Source organism: Pristis pectinata, unplaced genomic scaffold (assembly GCF_009764475.1).
Source record: "Pristis pectinata isolate sPriPec2 unplaced genomic scaffold, sPriPec2.1.pri scaffold_88_arrow_ctg1, whole genome shotgun sequence".
NCBI classification, from domain to species: Eukaryota; Metazoa; Chordata; class Chondrichthyes; order Rhinopristiformes; family Pristidae; genus Pristis; species Pristis pectinata.
Window position 1 is genome coordinate 214,076 of NW_026262574.1, and position 16,835 is coordinate 230,910.

At 66.3% G+C, this 16,835-nt stretch overlaps 1 protein-coding gene across 1 annotated transcript; it reads right to left on the reverse strand.

Moving 5' to 3' along the window:
• Positions 1–927: 927 nt before the first annotated feature.
• LOC127567275 (integrin alpha-M-like) lies at positions 928–16,825 on the reverse strand. Its single transcript, XM_052009957.1, has 18 exons — positions 16,691–16,825; positions 15,293–15,502; positions 13,652–13,782; positions 12,319–12,473; positions 11,500–11,639; positions 10,965–11,090; positions 10,584–10,657; positions 10,194–10,335; positions 9,640–9,750; positions 7,754–7,833; positions 6,814–6,897; positions 5,018–5,090; positions 4,072–4,179; positions 3,764–3,835; positions 2,902–3,015; positions 2,663–2,767; positions 1,914–2,024; positions 928–1,757 (listed from the first exon to the last, which is right to left on the reverse strand). Exons 1-18 carry the CDS (start codon positions 16,787–16,789, stop codon positions 1,650–1,652), a joined length of 2,043 nt encoding a protein of 680 aa, XP_051865917.1. The 5' UTR covers positions 16,790–16,825; the 3' UTR covers positions 928–1,649.
• Between the last annotated feature and the right edge of the window lie 10 nt (positions 16,826–16,835).

Sequence of the window (16,835 nt, forward strand, 5' to 3'; positions counted from 1 at the left end):
GGGGGGGGGTGCCGCGCTCCCAGTCCTCCCGCCCTGTAGGGGGGGGCGCCGCGCTCCCAGTCCTCCCGCCCTGTAGGGGGGGGGACGCCGCGCTCCCAGTCCTCCCGCCCTGTAGGGGGGGGGGGGCGCCGGGCTCCCAGTCCTCCCGCCCTGTAGGGGGGGGGCGCCGGGCTCCCAGTCCTCCCGCCCTGTAGGGGGGGGGGGCGCCGGGCTCCCAGTCCTCCCGCCCTGTAGGGGGGGGGGGGGGCGCCGGGCTCCCAGTCCTCCCGCCCTGTAGGGGGGGGGGGGCGCCGCGCTCCCAGTCCTCCCGCCCTGTAGGGGGGGGGACGCCGCGCTCCCAGTCCTCCCGCCCTGTAGGGGGGGGGGCGCCGCGCTCCCAGTCCTCCCGCCCTGTAGGGGGGGGGCGCCGCGCTCCCAGTCCTCCCGCCCTGTAGGGGGGGTGGGGGGCGCCGCGCTCCCAGTCCTTCCGTCCTGTAGGGGGCAGAGCCAGTAGGCACCATGGTCCCACTCCTCCCCACCTCAGCGCCACCCTGTGGTCGGAGGTTAGAGCTGCACCGTGACTGTTGACATAGCAAAATCCAATGGGTTTTGAGGGGCCAGGGAGGCAGTGGAAAGGGGGTGTCTGTCCGTTGGCCCCCGGGAGCTCCCGGGTTGGCAAAGGGCAGGGATCATGTGGGCCCCACCAAGGAGGCGTCAGGAATACTTGGTCGAGCCGAGGTCCGGAACGCACGGGTTGTGAGCCCCGGTCCAACCCCAGGGGAAGGGGTTCCCCCTTTAGCAGCAGTCCGAAGACTTCCGAAGGTCATTTGGGGGGGGGGGGGGAGCGAATCCTCCTTCCCGGATGTTTTGAGGAACAGGGAACCACAGCACGTCAGAGGGGGTTGGGGGAGAGGGCCCCCGACCACTTAAAGGGGGGTGGTGGATAGGGGGAATGAGTGGTCACATTAAAGGTGTCTGTGGAGCAAGGGACCCTTGAAAAAAGGGTTTGGGGAGCTGGTTGTACTCTTTATAGGGGTTTGGGCAGCGGGAGAGGGTTCACGGGGGGGGTTTGGGCTTTGGGTTTACAGGAGGGTTTGGGGAGAGGGTTTACGAGGGGGTTTGGGGAGCGGGAGAGGGTTCAGGGGGGGTTTGGGGAGCGGGAGAGGGTTCAGGGGGGGTTTGGGCAGCGGGAGAGGGTTCACGGGGGTGGTTTGGGCAGTGGGTTTACAGGAGGGTTTGGGGAGCGGGAGAGGGTTTACGAGGGGGTTTGGGGAGCGGGAGAGGGTTCAGGGGGGGTTTGGGCAGCGGGAGAGGGTTCACGGGGTTGGTTTGGGCAGTGGGTTTACAGGAGGGTTTGGGGAGAGGGTTTACGAGGGGGTTTGGGGACAGATCACTTGTGAAGAGGGTCTGTGGAGGGAGGGAGGTGGCAAAGAGGGTCTTGGGAGGGGACAGCCCTCTGCTAGGGGTCTGTGTGGGACAGGAGAGTCCGGGAGGGACCCTCGGAAGGAGAGGTGGGGTTGGGGGTGGTGAATCCCCAGTCCCTCTGGGGTCCATGCTGGGGGAGAGGGGGAGCGGAACTGACCTGAGGGTCGATCGGTGGTAGGGGGGTTTATACCGGGAGTGGAGGGGGCACAGTCCGATCCCAGAACATCTCCCCCCACTCCACCCCCTCACGCCTCGGTTTCGGGGGCGCCGGGCTCGGCCGGCCCCCCGTCGTTGCCCGCCTCGTCCGTGGCCGCCTCCAGCTGTTCCTTGAGGTCCCTCTTGAAGAAGCCGACCTGCGGGAGCAAGGGACGGAGAGTGAGGGATCCTCCAGGACTGTCGGAGGGGGCGCCGGGGCCGTCCCTCCTCCCCTCCCGCGGGGGGCGCCGCACTGGTCCCGCCCTCCCTCCCGGAGCTGACCAATCAGGCGCCCCCGCCGCCCCCACCCTCACCTTGTATAGGATGCCGGCGGTGATGAGCAGCAAGATGAGCCCGCCCACTGTGCTCCCCACGATGATCGGCAGCAGGTTGACCTCCTTTACCAACTCCACCCTGGTGGTGACCTGCGGAGGGGCACAGCAAGATCCCGCGTCAGTGGGAGTGGGACCGGGGGAGCCCCTCCCCTTCTCCGGGACCCCCTCCCCGGCTCCCCTCCCCTTCTCCGGGACCCCCTTCCTCCCCACCCCCCGGCGCCCCTCCCCGTCTCCGGGACCCCCTCCCTCCCTCCCTCCCCGTCTCCGGGACCCCCTTCCTCCCCACCCCCTGGCGCCCGTCCCCGTCTCTGTCACCCCCTTCCTCCCTCCCTCCCTGGCACCCTCCCCATCTGTGTCGCCCCCTCCCTCCCCGGCTCCCTCCCCGTCTCCGGGACCCACTTCCTCCCCACCCCCTGGCGCCCCTCCCCATCTCCGGGACCCCCTACCTCCCCGGTGCCCCTCCATGTCTCTGTCACCCCCTTCCTTCCTCCCTCCCTCCCTCCCTCCCTGGCACCCCTCCCCATCTGTGTCGCCCCCTCCCTCCCCGGCACCCCTCCCCATCTCCCTCAACCCCTCCCTCCCTCCCTCCCCAGCCCATCTCCGGGACCCCCTCCCCTCCCTCCCTTACACCCCTCCCCCATCTCCGTCGCCCCCTCCCTCCCCTACACCCCCTCCCCGTCTCCGTCGCCCCCTCCCTCCCCTACACCCCCTGCCCGCCTGCGCCTCACCATTGCGCTCTTGAAGCGAGTTGTGGCCTGGGACACGTGGATGTATTTCTTGTCATCGTAACCGACCACGGCGTGAGTGCTCATCCCGATTTCCTGGGGTTCGACCTGATGCGTTGGAGACCAGGGAGGCATTATTTGCACAGTGACTAAGGTCGCAGGGATACGCCTCCCTCCTCGCCACACCCTCCCCCACCAAACCCCACCCCCCCCCCGGCCCGCGGCGCCCTCTCGCCCCTCACCTGTCCGGGGTTCCTCCAGGTGACGTTGCCGGTGACGTTGAAGATCAGCTGGTCCTTGTACCTCAGAAGGCTGATGTGGCAGAGAAACGCGTCACACGTGCTCACATTGCACCTCTGCGGGAGATCGATAGGTACCTTTACCAGTCACGTCTACGTGCAAACCCGCGGTGAGATGCACCCGTTGCGTAGGGTGTTCTGGGGGGCAGCCCGCAAGTGTGGCCACGCTTCCGGCGCCAACGTAGCACGCCCGCAACGTCCTAACCCGTACGTCTTTGCAATGTGGTAGGAAACCGGAGCACCCGGGGGAAACCCGCGCAGACACGGGGAGAACGTACAAACTCCTTACAGGCAGCGGCCGGAATCGAACCCGGGTCTCTGGCGCTGTGATAGTGTTACGCTGACCGCTGCACTGCCGTGCATAGAGGGAGGAAAGTTTGGAAGAAGGTGGGGGGGGGGGGGGAGGAGGTGGGGAGGAGGGACGGAGGGAGGGGAGGAGGTGGGGGGGAGGAGGTGGGGAGGGGGGGAGGGGAGGAGGGGAGGGGGACGGAGGTGGTGGGGAGGTGGTGGGAGGGGGGAGAGGTGGTGGGGAGGGGGGAGTAGGTGGCGGGGAGGGAGGACAGGGGGAGGGGGGATGGAGGGAGGGGGGAGTAGGTGGGGGGACGGAGGGGGGGAGGTGGCGGGGAGGAGGGAGGGGGAGGAGATGGGAGTGAGGGGAGGTTGGGGCAGGGAGGGGGAGGAGGGAGGGAGGGGTAGGAGGTGCAGGGGAGGTGGGGAGGGAGGAGGTGGAGGGAGGGAGGAGGAGGAGGTGGGGGTACGGAGGTGGTGGGCCGGGCTGGGGGGAGGACGGTGACACCTCCAGTACCTGTGCGTTGCCCTGCGTCCCGGTCAGGTCCCTGGCTGTTCTGTTCACTCGCTGGCAGGGTGCGGTCTCGTGCTGGGGGTGGGGAGAGAGGGAGTGAATACACTGAGGCCCCTCCTCCCCTCCTCCCCTCCCCCCTCCCCTCTCTCCCCCTCCCCTCTCTCCCCCCTCCCCTCTCTCCCCCTCCCCTCTCTCCCCTCTCCCCCCCCTCTCCCCCTCTCCCCCCCCCCTCTCCCCCCCTCCTCTCCCCCCCTCCTCTCCCCCTCTCCCCCCCTCTCTCCCCCCCTCCCCCCCATCTCCCTGCTCCTCACCCACGAGGTGTTGAGTTGCACCCTGTCCCAGGACAGTCCAGGCCCGACCTTCACGGGGACGTAGAAGGTGATGTCCACAGGGAGACTCCGCTGGTTGATGTTCTCCACCTGACGGGCCCGACACACTTCTCTCAGTGACTCTGAGTGACTTGTCCCCCCCCCTCGTCCGTCCGTCCATCCCCCCACCGTCCGCCCGCCCCCCCCCGTCCGTCCGTCCCCTCCCCGTCCGTCCGTCCCCTCCCCATCCGTCCGCCCCCACCTCCCTGTCCGTCCCCCCACCGTCCGTCCGTCCCCCTCTCCCCATCCGTCCCTCCCTCATCCCTCCCCATCCATCCTTCCCGCTCCCTCCCTGTCCCTCCCTTGCCTCTTGCCCGTCCCTCCCCGTTGCCATGGTGGGTTACTCGGCACTTGCTGTTGCTATGGTGAGTTACCAGTTGCTATGGTGATTACCACACCTTGCACAGACCTGCGTATTGCCATGGTGAGTTACTAGGCCTTGTTGCTACGGTGAGTTTCTAGGCCTTGTTGCTATGGGGAGTTACTAGGCCTTGTTGCTATGGGGAGTTACTAGGCCTTGTTGCCACAGTGGTTACCAAGCCTTGCACAGGCCTGCGTGTTGCTATGGTGAGTTACTAGTTGCCACGGTGGTTACCAAGCCTTGCACAGGCCCAGGCTGTTGCTATGGTGAGTTTCTAGGCCTTGTTGCCACGCTGGTTACCCAGCCTTGCACAGGCCCAGGCTGTCGCTATGGCGAGTTTCTAGGCCTTGTTGCTATGGTGAGTTACTAGGCCTTGTTGCCACGCTGGTTACCCAGCCTTGCACAGGCCCAGGCTGTCGCTATGGCGAGTTTCTAGGCTGCTCACAGGCGTGGCTGTTGCCGTGGTGAGCCGGCTGGTGCAACAGAGAGGACGCAAGGGGCACATCTACCGACGGGGGCAGGAATTACCTTGTAAGCGTGTGTAACGGCCTTGGAGTCCGGTCGCGAGGTGGTGAAGTTCACGTACTGAGTGGACTGAATCCTGGAACAGGCGGAGTGTCACAGCGGGCAATATCCTCAATGTCCCCCCCTCCCCACCCCCGGGACGGGGCGCCGGACGCGCGGTCCCCTCCCCCCCTCCGCCCCCGGGACGGGGCGCCGGACGCGCGGTCCCCTCCGCCCCCGGGACGGGGCGCCGGACGCGCGGTCCCCTCCCTCCCTCCGCCCCCGGGACGGGGCGCCGGACGCGCGGTCCCCTCCGCCCCCGGGACGGGGCGCCGGACGCGCGGTCCCCTCCCCCCCTCCGCCCCCGGGACGGGGCGCCGGACGCGCGGTCCCCTCCCCCCCTCCGCCCCCGGGACGGGGCGCCGGACGCGCGGTCCCCTCCCCCCCTCCGCCCCCGGGACGGGGCGCCGGACGCGCGGTCCCCTCCCCCCCTCCGCCCCCGGGACGGGGCGCCGGACGCGCGGTCCCCTCCCCCCCTCCGCCCCCGGGACGGGGCGCCGGACGCGCGGTCCCCTCCCCCCCTCCGCCCCCGGGACGGGGCGCCGGACGCGCGGTCCCCACCCCCCCCCCGCCCCCGGGACCGGGCGCCGGACGCGCCGTCCTCTTCCCCCCCCTCCACCCCCACCCCTCGGGACCGGGCGTCGGACGCGCCGTCCTCTTCCCCCCCCCCCCCTCCACCCCCACCCCTCGGGACCGGGCGTCGGACGCGCCGTCCTCTTCCCCCCCTCCACCCCCACCCCTCGGGACCGGGCGTCGGACGCGCCGTCCTCTCCCCCCCTCCACCCCCACCCCTCGGGACCGGGCGTCGGACGCGCCGTCCTCTTTTCCCCCCCCCCCCCCTCCACCCCTCGGGACCGGGCGTCGGACGCGCCGTCCTCTCCCCCCCCTCCACCCCCACCCCTCGGGACCGGGCGTCGGACGCGCCGTCCTCTTTCCCCCCCCCCCCTCCACCCCTCGGGACCGGGCGTCGGACGCGCCGTCCTCTCCCCCCCTCCACCCCCACCCCTCGGGACCGGGCGTCGGACGCGCCGTCCTCTTTCCCCCCCCCCCCTCCACCCCCACCCCTCGGGACCGGGCATCGGACGCGCCGTCCTCTTCCCCCCCTCCACCCCCACCCCTCGGGACCGGGCGTCGGACGCGCCGTCCTCTTTCCCCCCCCCCCCTCCACCCCCACCCCTCGGGACCGGGCGTCGGACGCGCCGTCCTCTCCCCCCCTCCACCCCCACCCCTCGGGACCGGGCGTCGGACGCGCCGTCCTCTCCCCCCCTCCACCCCCACCCCTCGGGACCGGGCGTCGGACGCGCCGTCCTCGCCCCCCCTCCACCCCCACCCCTCGGGACCGGGCGTCGGACGCGCCGTCCTCTTCCCCCCCCCCCCCCCTCCACCCCCACCCCTCGGGACCGGGCGTCGGACGCGCCGTCCTCTCCCCCCCTCCACCCCCACCCCTCGGGACCGGGCGTCGGACGCGCCGTCCTCTCCCCCCCCTCCACCCCCACCCCTCGGGACCGGGCGTCGGACGCGCCGTCCTCTTTCCCCCCCTCCCCCCCCACCCCTCGGGACCGGGCGTCGGACGCGCCGTCCTCTCCCCCCTCCCCCCCCACCCCCGGGACCGTGCGCCGGACGCACCACCTCTCCCCCCCTCCACCCCTCGGGACCGGGCGTCGGACGCACCACCTCTCCCCCCCTCCACCCCTCGGGACCGGGCGTCGGATGCACCATCCTCTCTCTCCGCCCCCTGGGACTGGGCGTCGGACACTCACCCCTTGATGATCACATTTACTTCATATTTAACAGCAACTGTCCTTGACTTGAAGCTGTCCCTTGTCTCGCGAGCCTCGTTCTCACTGCGAGGGGAAGCGACCGTGAGGTTCTTCACCTCATGAATTCATGACATCTGAGATATCGCCCCTCCCGCGGCGCTCCCTCCCTCCCTCCCTCACCGCCCCTCCTGCACATTCCAGGCGTAAAAAAAAAACCTGCCCCGCACATCTCCTCTGAACTCTCCCCCTTCTCACCTTAAACGCACACCCTCTGGTATTAGACATTCCCACCCTGGGGTGTGGGGGAGAAAGATCCCGGCTGTCTGCTCTATCTGTGCCTCTCGTGATCTTATAAACCTCTCCCCTCAGCCTCCGCCGCTCCGGAGAGGACAACCCGAGTCTGTCCGACCTCTCCTCGTAGCTCGCGCCCTCTAATCCGGGCAGGGTTCCGGTGAACCTCTCCCGCACCTTCTCCGAAGCCTGCCGCACCCTCCCTGTAACGGGGAGGGGGCAACCAGAACTGCACACAAGTGCGGCCCGACCGGAGTTTTATACAGCTGCAACGTGACTTCCCGACTTTAGTACTCGGCGCCCCGACCGGTGAAGGGGAGCGCGCCATGCGCCGCCTTCACCGCCCTGTCGACCTGTGTGGCCGCTTTCGGGCGAGCCGTGGACTCGGACCCCGGGATCCCCTCTGTACCCCGATGCTCCTATTTACTACGTACCTTTCCCCTCACGTTTGACCTCCCGAAATGCAACACCTCGCGCCCGCCCGCTCTAAACTGCGTCTGCCGCCTCTCTGCCCACGTCACTCGTATCTCAGCGCCTACAAGAAGTCCCAGCACCCGAGGTCCCTGCGGAACACGGACTTCCTGGACCGGGATCTCAGCCGGGAGAGAGGACGAGCGGGAGTGCGAGGGAGGGGAGGACATCTGGTTACCTGGTGGCGTTAGCGCTGATGTTCACCGTGTCTTTCCAGTCCCCCTTTGCGTTCACGTCGAAGGTGATGTTGAACTTCATCTGTGCGGGGGGGTGGGAGGGGCAGCGGGCAACAGTAAGGCAGCTGGTTAGTCAAGGGGATGGCCCCTCTCTGTCTGAAACAGGGTCTTCCCACCAACCTCCACCCCACCGCCGAAACAGGTCAACAGCGGACGCCATCTCCCTGGCCCCACACTCAGCCCTGGAGCAGCTGGACAGTAAAGACGCCTACGTCAGACTGTTGTTTATTGACTACAGCCCTGCCTTCAATACAATAATCCCAAGCAAACTCGTCACCAAACTCCGAGACCTGGGACTCGACACCTCCCTCTGCAACCGGGTCCTTGACTTCCTGACCAACAGACGGCAGTCAGAGGATAGGCAGCAATACCTCCGGCACGATTATTCTCAACACTGGTGCCCCACAAGGCTGCGTCCTCAGCCCTCTACTCCCTGTACACTCATCGCTGTGTGGCCAGATCCTGCTCTAACTCCATCTACAAGTTTGCAGATGACACCACCATTGTTGGCCGTATCTCAAACAGCGATGAGTCGGGGTACAGGAAGGAGACAGAGAGCTTAGTGACATGGTGTCAGGACAACAACCTTTCCCTCAATGTCAGCAAAACAAAAGAGCTGGTCACTGACTTCAGGAAAGGGGGCGGTGGACATGCTCCTGTCCACATCAATGGTGCTGAGGTCGAGAGCTTCAAGTTCCCGGGAGTGAACATCACCAACAGCCTGTCCTGGTCCAACCACGTAGACGCCACGGCCAAGAAAGCTCACCGGCGCCTCTACTTCCTCAGGAGGCTGAAGAAATTCGGTTTGTCCCCTTTGACTCTCACCAACTTTTACCGATGCCCCACAGAAAGCATCCTATCTGGATGTATCCCGGCTCGGGACGGCAACTGCTCTGCCCGGGACCGCAAGAAACCGCAGAGAGTTGTGGACACGGCCCAGCGCGTCACGGACACCAGCCTCCCCTCCGCGGACTCTGTCTTTACCTCTCGCTGCCTCGGTGAAGCAGCCGGCATCATCAAAGACCCCACCCACCCGGGACATTCTCTCTTCTCCCCTCTCCCATCGGGTAGAAGATACAGGAGCCTGAGGGCACGTCCCACCAGGCTCAAGGACAGCTTCTACCCCACGGTGATGAGACTATTGAACGGTTCCCTTATACGATGAGATGGACTCTGACCTCACGATCTACCTTGTTGTGACCTTGCACCTTATTGCACTGCACTTTCTCTGTAGCTGGGACACTTTACTCTGTACTGTTATTGTTTTTACCTGTACTACCTCAATGCACCCTGTACTACCTCAGTGCACCCTGTACTACCTCAGTGCACCCTGTACTACCTCAATGTACCTGCACTGTGTAATGAACTGACCTGTACGATTGGTCTGCAAGACAAGTTTTTCACTGGACCTCGGTACAAGTGACAATAATAAACCAACACCGATACCAAGAGAAGAAACTGAGCATCTACGCAACTACAGCAACACAACGCTAACTAAACACCCACTAAACGCACAACACAACACCTCAGAAGAATCACGCTCTCGCCGTCCACGACGCGCGCCCCCCCCCCCCCCCCCCGAGGGGCCCACCGGGCGCGGAATTCAACTGGGGCGCCTGCGGAGACCGCGCGCTCCCTCACCGAGGACTCCGTGCGCGGACATCAGGCGGGCGGGCAGGCCGGAGCCCTCGGACTCGTGGACGGCCAGCTTGGCCGGGCCCAGGGGAAGACCCACCAGGAGATCCCCCCCATCGCGTGACCTGCTCCCCCACCCCCCCCACCCCCCACGTCGCACCGGGTGCCTCTGCACGCGCCTCCCCCCGCTGACCGTGTTCTGCGGCCGGAAGATGGGGTGGCTGACTTGACACTGGACGCTCCGTACGCCCCGGGCTGGCGCCTCCTTCGAGTCCTCGCACTTAATGTTGGAACGGCGACTGGACTGCGGAGAGAGGTGGGGGGTCACTCAACGGGTCCCAGCCAACCCAACGCACCCCCTCCCCCGGAGCAGCCGCAGGTCCCGTATCCGAGGAAGGGCGCGCCGGTTCCGGAGAGAGGGGGACGATCCCGGGGGAGGGGAATTCGACCCGGAGAAAGATCGAATCCGAAGGCGGGACACAAGGTGGGCAGAGAAGCGGCAGATGGAGTTTAATCCGGGCGAGCGTGAGGTGGTCCACTTTAGGAGGTCAAATGTAAAGGGACAATACAAGGTTAACGGCAGGACTCTCAGCAGTGTGGAGGAACAGAGGGACCTCGGGGTCCACGTCCACAGATCCCTCAAGGTCGCCGCGCAGGTCGGTAGGGTTGTTACGAAGGTGTACGGGGTGTCGGCCTTCACTCGGGCTCCGAACCGAACGCAGGCCGCACGGGAAGCTGCGGGCGTACCTGGATGATGGAGGTCTTCCTGAAGGAGAGTCCCTGCGGGATGAGGAAGGTGACCACGGTGAAGTAGGAGTTCTCCCCGGAGTTCTCCAGCGTGACGTCCAGGGTGAGGGTGATGTGGCTGCCCACCACCAGGAACTGCGTCCTGCAGGGAGGGCCAGAGGGTGTTACAGAGGGAGGCAGGGGCGCAGGGAGAGGGGGAGAGGTGTAGGGGAGGGAGGGAGGGGTGTAGGGGAGGGAGGGGGGTCACAGAGACGAGAAGGGGAGAGGGGAGGGAGGGGCTCAGAGGGGGAGAAGTGCAGAGGAGGGAGGTGGGGGTGTAGGGGAGCCGAAGGAGGGGTGGGGAGGGGGTCAGACGGAGCAGGAGGGATGCGAGGGGTGGGGGTTACTTACCCGGCCAGAGTGAAGTCAACCTTGAGGTGATCAGTGCAGATGTTGTCAGACCCGCACTCCTTCTCGAACGGCAGCTGCGGAGGGAGACACCTCAGCCCTTGACCACAGGATCGCCCCTCTCCCCCGTCCCCCTCTCCCCATCTCCCCATCTCCCCATCTCCCCCTCTCCCCCTCTCCCCATCTCCCCCTCTCCCCCTCTCCCCCTCTCCCCATCTCCCCCTCTCCCCCTCTCCCCGTCTCCCCCTCTCCCCGTCCCCCTCTCCCTCAACTCCCTGTCCCCTCTACCGTCTCCCCCCTTGCCCCGTCCCCCTCTCCCCCGTCTGTCACCCCCACCCCCCTCCCGCCGGACGCCACCCCCACCCCCCCCTGCCCCACACTTACCTTGGTGACCCACGACCCCTTGCTGCCCGTGCGGAGGACGGGGGACGGGTAGGAGCCTGAACTCCGACCCTCGGCCGTGTAGGTCGTCTCCAGCTGGATGGGGTTGTAGTTGTCCTGGATACAGTTCTGGGGTGGGGTGGGGTGGGGGGGAGAGACGGTGGGGAGGGGGGGGGAGAGAGGGGGGAGAGGGAGGGGGGAGAGAGGGTCAGAAAGCGAGGGGGGAGGGAGGGAGTTTACAGGAATTATAGCCAAATTTTCAAAGCCCCTCCCAGTGCCTTCCCCCTCCCCCCTCCCCCTCTCCCCCTCCCCCCTCCCCCCCTCCCCCTCTCCCCCCTCCCTCTTCCCCTCCCTCCCTCCCTTCCCTTCCCCCCTCCCCTCTCCCCCTCCCTCCCCTCCCCCCCTCCCTCTCTCCCTCCCCCTCCCTCCCTCTCTCCCTCCCCCTCCCTCCCTGCCCCATGTCTACACCCATACACCGACCCAGGACCCTAGGCAGTGCACCCTCCCCGACACCCCACCCCCACCCCCGAGTGCTGACCTCGAGCTGAATGGTGAAAGTAAAGCAGTGTCCATCGGTGAGGGTGAAGTTCTGAGGCGCCGGTCTCAAAATCTCCGCCCTCTGAACCTTGCGGCTTGGGTCGAGAGCCATGGTGGTGTACATCTGGAAGCTGGGCAGTTCTGGGAACGGAGGGAGATCCGAGAGTGAGGTGGAAGGGTTTATATATAGAATAACAGGTCCCGCGGAGCGGGTTACAGGCTGGGATCTGATCCAGGGGTTCGGGGGGGTTTATATATAGAATAACAGGTCCCCGGGAGTGGGTTACAGGCTGGGATCTGATCCAGGGGTTCGGGGGGTTTATATATAGAATAACAGGTCCCCGGGAGCGGGTTACAGGCTGGGATCTGATCCAGGGGTTCGGGGGGTTTATATATAGAATAACAGGTCCCCGGGAGCGGGTCACAGGCTGAGATCTGATCCAGGGGTTCGGGGGGTTTATATATAGAATAACAGGTCCCCGGGAGTGGGTCACAGGCTGGGATCTGATCCAGGGGTTCGGGGGGGTTTATATATAGAATAACAGGTCCCCGGGAGTGGGTTACAGGCTGGGATCTGATCCAGGGGTTCGGGGGGTTTATACAGAGAATAACAGGTCCCCGGGAGTGGGTTACAGGCTGGGATCTGATCCAGGGGTTCGGGGGGGTTTATATATAGAATAACAGGTCCCCGGGAGCGGGTTACAGGCTGGGATCTGATCCAGGGGTTCGGGGGGGTTTATATATAGAATAACAGGTCCCCGGGAGCGAGTCACAGGCTGGGATCTGACCCAGGGGTGTTTTAATCGACACCGGGGTTTACCTGGTAAATTCTTGGTCAGCTCTTTCAACGCGAAACACACTTGCACGTCCACAATGGGTTTCTTCTGAGAATTCTCTGGACAGTCAACATCCTTCAGCGAGATCTTGGCTGGACTGAACGTGGTGTCGACCCGGACGTCCACAACTGGCCGGGAGCTGGGAACGTGATGGAGTCCCGTCAGGGTACAGGGCAGGTCCCCCCTCTCCCCGTCCCGCACCGGGGTCCCCCTCTCCGGGGTCCCAATCACCTTAAAATTATGTCCCCTCGTGTGAGCCATTGTCACCCTGGGGAAAAGTCTCTGACTGTCCACTCGATCTGTGCCTCTTGTACACCTCTATCAGGTCACCTCTCATCCTCCTCCTCTCCAAAGAGAAAAGCCCCAGCTCGCTCAACCTGTCCTCGTAAGACGTGCTCTCCAGTCCTGGTAAATCTCCTCTGCACCCTCTCTAAAGCTCCCACATCCTTCCTGTAATGAGGCGACCAGAACTGAACACAATACTCCAAGTGTGGTCTGACCAGAGCTGCAACATCACCTCGCGGCTCTTGAACTCAATCCCCCGACTAACGAAGGCCAACACACCGTACGCCTTCTTCACAACCCATTTCACCACATCGGTACGTTGAGGTAGTACAAGAGCACTAACAGGACGCAGAATAAAGTGTCCCAGCTATAGGGAAAGTGCGGCGCAGGCAGGCAATAAGGTGCAAGGGCCACGACGAGGGAGATCGTGAGGTCAAGAGTCCATCTTATCGTTCAATGGTCTTATAACAGCGGGGTAGAAGCTGTCCTTGAGCCTGGGGGGACGTGCTTTCAGGCTGTTGTATCTTCTGCCCGACGGGAGGGGGGAGAAGAGAGAATGTCCCGGGGTGGGTGGGGGTCTCTGATTATGTCGGCTGCTTTCCCGAGGCAGCGGGGAGTGTAGACAGAGTCCGCGGAGGGGAGGCTGGTGTCCGTGACGCGCTGGGCTGTGTCCGCAACTCTCTGCGGTTTCCCGCGGTCCCGGGGCAGAGCAGTTGCCGTCCCGAGCCGGGATGCATCCGGATAGGATGCTTTCTGTGGGGCATCTGTCGACGGGGGGACGTGCCGAATTTCTTTAGCCTCCCGAGGAAGTAGAGGCGCCGGTGAGCTTTCTTGGCCGTGGCGTCTACGTGGTTGGACCAGGACAGGCTGTTGGTGATGTTCCCTCTCGGGGACTTGAAGCTCTCGACCCTCCCTCGCTCCACCCTCCCCAACACCCCAGACCCCCGGGAAGGGGCGCTGGGGTGGACACCCTCCCGTCCCACCGTGATCCTGGTGGCGGGGATCACAGCCCAGTGCCCGAGGGACACCTACCGAAACACGAAGACCTTGTCCAGGGCCCCGACCACGATGTCCGTCAGACCATCGTTGCTGACGTCCAGGGCTCCGTGGATGGAGCGTCCGAAGTATTGCAGACCCTGCTGCACGTCGGCGGAGCGGATGTGCTGTCCGAAGGGAGGCAGAGCAGACGGCGGGGTCAGACTCCTGAGGGGAGGGGGCAACTCGGCCTGGGTACCAGCCCTCCCTGGCAACCGGTTACAGGCTGCACTACCGGGGGACAGGCCCTCCCTGGCAACCGGTTACAGGCTGCACTACCGGGGGACAGGCCCTCCCTGGCAACCAGGAACAGGCTGCACTACTGGGGGACAGGCCTTCCCTGGCACCTGGTTACAGGCTGCACTACCTGGGGACAGGTCCTCCCTAGCAACCGGTTACAGGCTGCATGACCAGGTAACAGGCCCTCCCTAGCAACTGGTTACAGGCAGCATTACCTGGGGACAGGCCCTCCCTGGCAACCGGTTACAGGCTGCACTACCTGGCAGAAGGCCCTCCCTGGCAACCAGGAACAGGCTGCACTACTGGGGGACAGGCCTTCCCTGGCACCCGGTTACAGGCTGCACTACCTGGGGACAGGTCCTCCCTAGCAACCGGTTACAGGCTGCACGACCAGGTAACAGGCCCTCCCTAGCAACTGGTTACAGGCTGCATTACCTGGGGACAGGCCCTCCCTGGCAACCGGTTACAGGCTGCACTACCTGGCAGAAGGCCCTCCCTGGCACCCGGTTACAGGCTGCACTACCTGGGGACAGGCCCTCCCTAGCAACCGGTTACAGGCTGCACGACCAGGTAACAGGCCCTCCCTAGCAACCGGTTACAGGCTGCACGACCAGGTAACAGGCCCTCCCTAGCAACTGGTTACAGGCTGCATTACCTGGGGACAGGCCCTCCCTGGCAACCGGTTACAGGCTGCACTACCTGGCAGAAGGCCCTCCCTGGCACCCGGTTACAGGCTGCACTACCTGGGGACAGGCCCTCCCTAGCAACCGGTTACAGGCTGCACGACCAGGTAACAGGCCCTCCCTAGCAACCGGTTACAGGCTGCACGACCAGGTAACAGGCCCTCCCTAGCAACTGGTTACAGGCTGCATTACCTGGGGACAGGCCCTCCCTGGCAACCGGTTACAGGCTGCACTACCTGGCAGAAGGCCCTCCCTGGCACCCGGTTACAGGCTGCACTACCTGGGGACAGGCCCTCCCTAGCAACCGGTTACAGGCTGCACGACCAGGTAACAGGCCCTCCCTAGCAACTGGTTACAGGCTGCATTACCTGGGGACAGGCCCTCCCTAGCAACCGGTTACAGGCTGCACTACTGGGGGACAGGCCCTCCCTAGCAACCGGTTACAGGCCGCACTACCTGGGGACAGGTCTTCCCTAGCAACCGGTTACAGGATGGATGGATGGAGGTCTGAGGGAAGGAGTGAGGGAGGGAGGGAGGGACAGAGGGGAGGAGCGGGAGGAGGGAGGGAGGAGTGATGATGGAGGGAGGGAAGTGGAAGGGATGGGAGGGAGGGAGGAGGGGGAAGGCGAGGGGAGGGGTGGGGTGCGGAGGGGAAGGGAGAGGAGGGGAGGGGATTGGAGGGGAGGAGAGGACCGGACCCCCCGGCTGCACTGACCTGAGTGGCCAGCGGACTGACCCCGGTGCCGGTCCCGGCCCCGTGGAAGATGTAGACGCTGCCACGGCCTCCGTCCTCCAGGGGCGCTCCCACCGCCACGTCCGACAGCCCGTCGCCGTTCAGGTCGCCCAGCTGGGCGATGGAGGTCCCGAACCGGGACAGGGGCTCCCCCCGCTGGCCCGTCAGCTGGGCCTGGTGGTCCAGCCGGCCCTGGGGTGGGGGGGGGGGGGGGAGAGAGGGCATCAGTGGCCATGGGGAACCAGGCAAACACCCCCGTCCCTGTCCCTCCTCCTCCTCCTCCCCCCCACCCCCTTCCCCTTCCTCCCCCCTCCCCTTCCCCCCTCCCCCCTTCCTCCTCCCCCCCTCCCCTCCCCCTCCTCCCTCCCCCTCCACCTCCTCCCCCCCACCCCCTTCCCCCCCTCCCCTCTCCCCCCCTCCCCTCTCCCCCACTCCCCCCCCTCCCCTCTCCCCCCCTCTCCCCCCCTCCCCCTCTCCCCCTCCCCCTCCTCCCCCCTTCCCCCTCCCCTCTCCCCCTCCTCCCCTTCCTCCCCCCCTCCCCTCTCCCCCTCCTCCCCTCCCCCTCTCCCCCTCCCCCTCTCCCCCTTCCCCTCCTCCCCCCCTCCCCTCTCCCCCTCCTCCCCTCTCCCCCTCCTCCCCCTCCCCCTCCTCCCCTCCTCCCCCCTCCCCCTCCCCCCTTCCCCCTCCCCTTCCTCCCCCTCCCCCCCTCTCCTTCCTCCCCCCTCCCCTCTCCCCCTCCTCCCCTTCCTCCCCCCCTCCCCTCTCCCCCTCCTCCCCTCCCCCTCTCCCCCTCCCCCTTCCCCCCTTCCCCTCCTCCCCCCCTCCCCTCTCCCCCTCCTCCCCTCTCCCCCTCCTCCCCCTCCCCCTCCTCCCCTCCTCCCCCTCCCCTCCCCCTTCCCCCCCTTCCTCCCCTCCCCTTCCTCCCCCTCCCCTTCCTCCCCCTCCCCCCCTCCCCTCTCCCCCTCCTCCCCTCTCCCCCTCCTCCCCTCCTCCCCTCTCCCCCTCCTCCCCCCTCCCCCTCCTCCCCCCTTCCCCCTCCCCTTCCTCCCCCTCCCTTCCTCCCCTTCCTCCCCCCTCCCCTCTCCCCCCCCCTCCTCCCCCCTCCTCCCCCTCCCCTCTCCCCCTCCTCTCCTCTCCCCCTCCTCCCCCTCCTCCCCTCCCCCCCTCCCCCTCCTCCCCTCCTCCTCTCCCCCTCCCCTCCTCCCCTCGCCTGCCCCTCCCCCTCCCCCGTACCCCCTCCCCCTGTCCTTCTCCCCTGTCCCTCCCCTTGTATCGCCCACTCCCTCCTCCATTTCCCCCTCCAATCCCCCCTCTACCATCCGTCCTCCCCACCCCCCACCGCCCCCCAACCACCCCCCCCCCCCCCGGTGCGGACCCTACCTCCTGGAAGCGGTAGACCACCACCATGCCCCCCGTGCTCGGGCCGATGTGGAGGGGGGCTCCCACCAGCACCAGGTCCGTCGTCCCGTCCCCGTCCATGTCCACGGGACACAGCTCTGCTCCGAAATACGATCCCATCTGTGGG